Source organism: Octodon degus, unplaced genomic scaffold (assembly GCF_000260255.1).
Source record: "Octodon degus isolate 3935 unplaced genomic scaffold, OctDeg1.0 scaffold00005, whole genome shotgun sequence".
In the NCBI taxonomy this organism is placed as follows: domain Eukaryota; kingdom Metazoa; phylum Chordata; class Mammalia; order Rodentia; family Octodontidae; genus Octodon; species Octodon degus.
The window spans coordinates 23,138,952-23,147,628 of NW_004524581.1; the positions used below are offsets into that span (position 1 = coordinate 23,138,952).

Sequence of the window (8,677 nt, forward strand, 5' to 3'; positions counted from 1 at the left end):
AGAAGTGGGATCATTTCTTCATCCCTTGGTCTCTACCTGCAAAATTCAGGGCACGCACACTCCACAAAGGAGTCCATAGTACTGATTTTTTTTTTTCTCTAGATAGAGCAGGAAGCCTGCTGTGGTGTAATCCCAGCACTCAGGAGGCTGATCTAGGAGGACTACTGCAAGTTAAGAGGCCAGCCTGGGTTACACAGCAAGTGCAAGGCCAGCCTGAGCTGCATAGGGAGACCCTGTCTCACTCTTGCACCCCCCAAAAAAAAAGATTCCAGAAGAGAAAGGGGCCTTGAGAGAGCAGGTAAGACTGTGACCTGCCTCTTTCTTATCTTTTTTTTCCATCCCAGCCACAGACCTGCTATTTACTCTGAAGTAACAGTTATTAAACGTCTCTAAGCCTTGGTTCAGCTGTGAAGCGGGGACAGACAGCAGGAACGGGTGACGCTGAAAGAGACACCACACACCCGCTACTTAGTACTGTGCCTAGTGCTGGGGTGCAGTGTCCCCTAGGGCCTCTCCACCCAAAATCATGACTGTGACCTTATTTGGAAACAGGGTCTTTGCAAATGTAATCAAGTTAAAATGAGGTCACACTGGATTAGGGTGTCCTTAATGACTAGTGTCCTTATAAGAGGGAAATTTGGACACAGAGTCACAGGAGAGAATGCCCTGGGGAGACAGAGGCGCAACCTGAAATGACACGACTACAAGCCAAGGATAGAGGACAAACATGGGAAAAATTCTGCCCAAGAGCCTCAGAAGGACAGGACCCCACTGCCACCTGACCTCAGATCTCCAGATCTGTTTCTTCTCTCTCCTTCCTTCTTCCCCTCCTTCCTTCCCTCCCTCTTCTCCCATCCCTTCCTCCCTTCCTTTTTGCAGCACCTGGGATTGAACCCCAGCCCATTTCTTATCATTTATTTTGAGAAAGGGTCTCCCTCAATCAATAAATTGCCCAGACTTGGCATGAATTTGTGATCATCTTGCCTCAGCCTCCCAGAATGCTGGGATTACAGACTTGCACCATTAATCCTGTGAGCTTTTGTTTTAAGTTAATTTGTTATGGCAACCTTAGGAAACCAACATAAAATAACTGCTCAATAAAATAAATGTTAGCTCCTATAATTATTAGAATCTGTTAGGGGCTGGGGAGATGGCTCAGTAGAACAAACGCTTGCCTGGCAAGCACAAGGGCCTGAGTTCAATCCTTGGTTCCGCAAAAAAAAATCTGTTAGAAAGGCTCTGGCAAATACACGACACATAGTGAATTAGACCAGAAGAGCCTGAAATTGTGGACTAGGAAGTGGGCAGGGCAAGGCCTGCACTGATACCACTGGAAACCAGGGCCTCTCCCGCATGGTGCCGTTCTGGGAAGACTGCAGAGGAGAATCCTCACAGATACCCTCTATGGATGAGCCCTGAGCACTTTTCCAGAGCCCAAGGGGCTTCAAACAGGATGCTTCCCTGAGCAGATGTGTCTGAAAGCCGGAGGAACAGCGACAACACAAATCTCAGGACACAGTCTGACCACTATATAAGCACAGCAGAAGGAGTAATTTCTCCTATGTGCTCTTCAACTTCCACACTTGTAAAACAGGCGGAGCTTACCCTGCTTCCGCTGTTGACTTAAGTGAGGCCTCAAACAATGGTCACCAGTGTGAAAGGGGCTTAGATCTCTTTCAAGGTGACAGGGACCAAAAGTAGCCAGGAAAACCTCGAACACTGTTTATCAGCCTTTTCTCCCCAAGCCTGAGCTCTGATATCCCTGTTCCTCAGAGCAGTGCAGAGCAGGGGCAGAAAGTGGAAGGCATGACCGGCAGCTTCACACAGTAGGGCTGCCACTCACACACTCACGAGCACCTGCCACCCAGACATCCCACCAAGTACAACCACGAGGTCCCCAAGACCCTCCACTCTCTCCTGCACTCTCTCCTGCTGTTTATTGTTTTACAGCCCCAGACTGCTGAGCTGCACTGACCTCTGCTCAGTACTGTCAACTAAGTCATGAGGCCGTTCCGCTGCGACCAAGGGCTATGGGGCCAGGCTGGCCCACTCAGGGACGCCAGCTTCTCCCGGCACCCGGCATACCCGAAGTCGAGCCAAAGGCATTCATCGTCCCATCAAGCACCCGTAGAATTCTCCCCATCTCCCCAGGATCCCAGACCTCCCAGCTTTTTGTCTCAAGACAAAAGAATGCTCAGCTGGGTGTGGTGGTGCAGGCTTATAATCCAAGTACTTGAGAGGCAGAGGCAGAAGGAACATAGTGAGTTCAAGACAAGTCTGGGCTACATGGTAACTTCAAGAGCAGCTTAGAGACCATCTCAAAATAAAATAGACTGGGTGGGACTGGTGAGATGGCTCAGTGGTCTAAAGCACCTACTTGGAACAAGTTTGGCAAAGCACAGGGACCGCGGTTCAATTCCCCAGCACCACATGCCAGTCAGCCCCGCCCCCTGGTGGGCTGAGCTGGCCACACACACACACACACACACACACTAAATAAATAAATGTTTAAAATAGACTGGGCATGGTGGTGTATGCCTGTAATCCCAGCACTTGGGAGGCTCAGTCATGAGAATCACTGTAAATTTGAGACCAGCTCAGGATACAAAGTGAGCACAAGGCCAACCTGAACTGTATAGTGAGACCCTGTCCAAGAAAGAAAGAAAGACAGACAGACAGTTAAAAAAAAAAGAAAGAAAGAAAGAAAGAAAGAAAGAAAGAAAGTTGTGCCCTAAAAAAAGTGTTTTGTTATGTTAGAGCCCAAATCCAAGGCCTCACTCATGGGAGTATATGATCTACCACTGAATCATACCCCCACCAGCCTCTGAAAAAAATCCTCAATACTCAAAAGTTGGCAGAAGCCAGATGTGGTGATATGTCCCTATAAATCTGGCACTCTGGGTAGCTGAGGCAGAAATTGTGAGATACACGTTCAAGCCCAACCCTGCAGAATTTAGTGACGTAGAGAACCTATCTCAGTAAAAGGGGAGAGTGTACTAGGACACAGCTCAGTGCCAAGTCCTGCGTTCAGTCCCCAGGACTGAAAAAGTTGGTGAATAAAAAATTAATTTCCCAAGATTTGGGGTCTGAAGAAACTCAAGAGCCTGTCTGGTCTACATCAACCAGAATGACATCCTGCCTGAGGGGAGTGCAGACAGGCTGTCCAGGTCCCTTGCAGATGTTGGCAGCCTCCTCCTCTGCTGCCTGGGTGACTACCCGAGGGCCCCTGCCCCACCAACCATCAAGGAGTCGAAGCTAGCACATGCACACTCTTGGGCTGCATCTCAGTAGTTACCTCCTCAGCATTCTCGCCTCCACCATCCTTGCCCGAGCTGCTGGGCTTGGCTGTGCCTTTGGCAAGCTTGGGGGGCTCCTGCTGGGAGAAGATGGAGTCAGGTTAAGTGCAGGCCTTTGCTGGGCCTCCTCTATCTTGGTTGCAACAATCACCTGTCCACTTCACCAGGTAAAACCTACCTTGTGTCCAGCCCTGGGTGTGGGCACACACAGAAGGAGACAGAATTCAGCACACACTTTATAGAATTTACTTAGAAAACTTAGAAAGTCATTCCTAGCACACAGTAGTTAAGCACAGTGCTCTTTATCTGTCACTTCCCCAGGCTGTGGATGGGTTAGACTGGGCCTGGGATGCCCTCATGCAGCTGGAACCAGAAGGAAATAACACCCAGAGAAGGAAGTGCTATTGGCCAAGCCTATAATCCCAAAACTCTAGGAGGCTGAGACAGGAAGACTACAAATTCAAATACAGCAACTCAGTGACAGCAAAGCTGTGTTTTGAGATTTTATTTATTTATTTATTTATTTATTTTTTTGGTCTTTGGTACAGGATTTCACTATGCAGCTTCTTAGTGATCCTCCTGTTTTCAGTCTCCCTGGGGCTGGGATTACAGATGTGCACCATCATGCCCAGACTCAGTAGCCTGGCTCAGCATGCCTGGGAGCAGGGCTGGCATGGCACATGGTGCCAGGAATTGAACCCTGGTCCCTGCCCTTGCCTAAGCAGGCGTTTAGTCTGCTGAGCTATTTTGCTGGCCCTTTGAGATTTTTTTTTAAAGGGCTGGAGATGTAGCACAATGCTAAGGGCCTGGGTTTAATCCCCAGTATTTCATTTTTTTAAAAAGAGCCCAGAGATGTCAAAGTTACAGGAAGTGTAACATCCAAAATGCCATAAGCACCTAAGATGACAAGCACTGGACAGGAATGGAATAAAATCCTGAACTGCTACAAAGAATGAGCACTAGTTCCTAAGTTTCCCCTGGGAATCTGGCAGCTGGCTCAGAGCCCTGGCGCGCTAGCATCTCTTCCTATGCTTCAGGCCAAAAAAAAAAAAAAAAAAAAAAAAAAAAAATTTTTCCTCAGAAAAGCTGTGAGGCTAAAATTTCAAGGACAGGTGGACTGGAAGAGCACACGTCTGAACTCCAGTCACGCCGCAGTCTTGAGTTCAATCCCAAATAGCCAAAAAAAAAAAAAAAAAAAAAGCAGCCGCAAAGGGACAGCATGGGGAAATGTGAAAAAGTCTTGGAGGTTTAAGTTTGACTCAATACCAATCACCCGTGTGGCATGGGCCACTGCACCCCAAAGCGCCTTCCACTCAATAGGCCCGTGCAGGGTACTTGGAACGCCAAGGCCAGCCTGGAGGATTCAGGTCAGCCATGGGCTTCAGACTTTGGGAGGGCCAATGAGAAATCCTAGTTTTTCTTAAGGGAAAATGCAATGCACTGGGAGTTCATATAAAAGCAGGGCCTAGCACAACAGCTGCAGGAACTGTAAGAGTTCACAATGGAATGGAGGCATCCTGGCAGGTGGAGAGCAAGACAGAGCTCAACCAGCCAACTCAGGGCTGGGCTGCCATGTATACTAAAGATGCAGCTTGTCCACACAGACCCAAGGGCACAGTGCCGTGGGATGAAGGTGCAGGAGGACAGGCTGGGGCCCCAACCCAGGCTGAATTTTCTCACGGCACGGTTGCATGGAAACTCCTGAGAGCATTCAAGCAAAGGCTGGGTGACCTCCTGTAAGGCCTGCTGCAAAAGAGATTCAAGCCTCAAATGCACACTGGATTGGAGGAGCCTGGAAATCAGTCCCAGCTCCGAGAGTCTGCAATTCAACAGCAGCCAAGCCCCTTCAGTGAGAAGTGTTAAATCAAGTGATTGTGACTATAGGGGCAAAAGGATTTCAGGGAGAAGAGAGCTCTGTGTGGGCTGGAGTAGGGGAGGCTTCTGGGGGTGGGGAGGAAAAAGCCACTGCTGGATGTGGAGCAGCCTAATGCATTCACTGGCACAGGGAGAAGGCGCTCCTCCTTCCTGCAGGGCATTCCCATGCCCACTGCCCAGGGTGGCCAGGCTGACTCTGAAGTCAGACACAGTATAGGACTGGCAGAGAAAGGATGGGGGTGTGGGGAGGTCACAACCTGAGGTGAGTGTGTGCCACACCCCAGACACAGCTGACTTTTCATCTGAAAGTCCAATCATACTTTTTTTTGGAGACAGGGTCTTGCTCTGCAGTTCAGGCTGGCCTTAAATTCATTTGTAGCCCAGGCTGGCCTTGAACTCACAGCACTGATCCTGCCTCACCAATCACACTTCTTGATGCTAGGGTCCTTATTCTTTCTTATACCCCTCCGCCCACCTTGTGGCACTCGGCACAATGCCGAGACATCTCTCAGGAGATGGGCCTCAGAGACCCAGCTGCCGTGGGGCGTGGGTGTGCGTGGGGAGCAAGGCCTCAGCTTTGCGCTGGCTCCTGCAGAACAGGTGACATGCACGCACTGTGCCCAGCCCAGCTGTCAAGTGCTGAGTGACACTGAAGTTGAAGAGCAATATGGAGCCAGCCTGAATTTGGGCTCAACTCTGACTAGCTATGCTCATGTCACTGTAAGCAACCACAGTGTCTCTAAGCCTCAGTTTCCTCATCCATAAAACAATGACAGTCATTCCTTCGTACAGTGACTGCCACATGAAAATCCTACTGTCAGTCAATATTATTATTTGGAACAAGAAAATGGCAGGGACCAGGGGTGCTTCCTCCAGAAACATAAAAGACAGAAGTCTCAGGATGTAAATCCCCCCCCAAAGTTGGCTCTGCTACTGTGTGCAAGGGAGATCCAAAGCAACTTGGAACTTAGTGATGATCTCAAAAGGGAAAGATGAGACCTGACCACAATTCATTCCATGGCAAGCTGAACACAAAGGGTCACAACTGACCTACCAAGGTTTCTACGCAGCTAGGAGAGGAAGAGCTCTGAAAAGCTTTAGGGAGGAGACAGTGAAGTACAGTAGGAATTGAAATCGGCAGAGATGAAAGCGAAGGGAAGACAGGTGATGGATGAGTGAGAGCGATCCTCCTCTCATGCACCATGATGCGTGTCCCCACCCCATCCAGGCCAATCTCAGCCACACTGCCACTCTGTTCCTCCTCAGAACCTCCTAACTATTGAGGGAGGGCAATTGCAGGCAAAATCAAATACATGCAGTTAAATCTCACACACGGTAAAAGTTATGCCTGGCTCCACACAGCCCTATTCTCTCAATACCTGTTCTCAGCTAAATACACTCACAGCCCCAGCAAGTCTAACCAATTCCCTTCCTCTCAACCATCCAGGGGGCGAAGGCTTTCTGTTCATGGGGCAGTATCAGGTCTATCAGACTAAAAACCACACAGGGCTGGGGACCTCATCACTTCCCCTCAGTTCCATGCCCCTTAGCTCCTGGTATAGCTGACTTGTGTGACACTGTCTACAGCTAAATTGCCCAAACCACCTTGGTATACCCAATCTCCAAGGACAAGGCCTGGATGGCACACACAACCCTGTCCAACTCACCACCTGGGGCGGGGGTGGGTGGGAGTCAGAGTCTACTATACCATTACCAACCCTGTTCTCAGAATTTCAGGCCCTGCCAGGTGTGGTGGCACACACCTGTAATCCCAGCACTCAGGAGGCTGAGGCAAGAAGATCACCTATTGCTGGAAGTCAGCTTGAGTGACACAGTGAGTTCAAGCTTACCCTGAAATAGACAGCAAAACTCAGCCTTAAAGAAAAAAAGAAGAGTCCCAGGCCTTGAAAAGTGATAGGGATAACCTAGAATCTCAGTAGCCTAGCAAATATTCAACAAATCAGAAGAAATAATTTAATAAAGTCAGAGATGCCAGCCCAGAAGATCATTAATTAGCCCATTGGCAAAGCAGAGGACAAATGAAATCCATACACCGCTAGGGTCATCAGGAGGGTAGCCACAATCCAGGCCATAGCCAGACCCACCAAGAGGGGCCAGCCTCGGGAGAGAAGCTGGGGGAAGCGGGAACTGGTATCCTAGCATCCTCTGTGAGTCCATACCTCAAAGGAACCACACCTCTGAGTCAGACCTCAGCAACAGCAGGAAACACAGGGTAGAAAAAGGCAGGGAGGAGAAACAGAGGAAGGCAATCTGGAGGGAGAAAAGGACAGTGAAAGAAGGCGACAGCAAGAAATGACTGTGGAGCTGCAAGGATGGATCAGGGATAGAATGCAGGCTCAGCATGCACAAAGACAGAGGTTCAATCCCCAACTCTGCCATCTTAATAGCAATAGCACAGAGGTCCAGGGATGGCTAGCCTGAGGGGTCAGAAGATAAACTAACATGACAGAAAGTACAAATTTCTGATTCGAGGATAGTGTAGCTGGGGAGAAAAGGGAAAATCCTGCACTGGTGCTAAAAAGGAAAAATACAGAATATCCTGGGATTAGGAGTAAGGGAGGTGCCTGCTCAGAGAAGGAGCGGTGTCTCGGCTAGGATGAGTCTGGGAGCCAGTTGGTGCCAGTTAGGAGGGCTTTAGTACAGAAGAGTCCTTCAAGTCAGGACACCTGACACTGCAGCTGGGCCTCCAACAGGCTGTGTGACCTTGGACAAGTCCCTGCCCCGGGTGAGGCCTCAGTCTCCTCATCTGTACCGCCAGGGGCTGCCCGGAATGTGCTCAAAGATGACTTCTAGCACTGACATTCCGAGGTTCCATCACAGAAGCACAGGGGCAGTCCGGGTTTACAAGTTTGTGTGTGAAGGAAGAACTAGAGGCAGGGGCCTAGGCCAGATTTGGGTGGAGGGACTGAGAAAGCAACACAGTTTCAGGTCAGGGGGCTCCGCGCGAACGGAGGACACGCTAGGGAAAGTGTGGAGAGGCCGTCCTAGGCCGGGGGGAAGGGGTGGGCAGGGGCTGCGCGGGGCGGGGGAGGAGGCAGTGCTGAAAGGGGAGGCAGTTTCTGAGGAAGGCTGTCCCAAACCGCGGGGGATCGGGGGCCCGGGGAGGCGGGGAGAAACGCAGGGGAGGGACCGAGAGTGGGGCAGAAATGGAGGGAGGTTGCGGGGGCCAGCGCAGGAGGAGAGCAAGGAAGGAGCGAGGTTCAGGTGAGGGACCCGTCGGGGCAGGGCCGGGGGCTGTCCCGGCTACGGCACAAGCCAGGTGCTGCCAGCCGCTGGGTGCAGGGCCGGCCCGGGAGTCCCGCGGGGCCGTACGGGAGGGTCAGCCTGGGGCTGTCCCGGGCCTGGCTCGGGCCCCTCCCAGGGCTCCGAGCAGGCCCCGAGGCGGGGGCGCGGGGGGAAAGCGCCACGCTCACCTTTTCCTTCTTCAGTTTATAGGGCATCTCGGCCCGTCCGGACCCGGCCCGGCTCCCGCGGCCCCGCTCCGG

General features: G+C 51.1%; 1 protein-coding gene across 1 annotated transcript in view; it reads right to left on the minus strand.

The window, feature by feature from the left end:
• The window catches only part of Ppp2r5d (protein phosphatase 2 regulatory subunit B'delta), a 22,289-nt gene extending 13,612 nt beyond the window's left edge, over positions 1–8,677 (minus strand). Inside the window, exons 1-2 of the mRNA XM_023721103.1 lie at positions 8,606–8,677; positions 3,296–3,373 (exon numbers count right to left, since the gene is read on the minus strand). Coding sequence (XP_023576871.1) covers positions 3,296–3,373; positions 8,606–8,632 — 105 coding nt within the window. The 5' untranslated portion in view covers positions 8,633–8,677. The remainder of the gene's footprint in view (positions 1–3,295; positions 3,374–8,605) is intronic.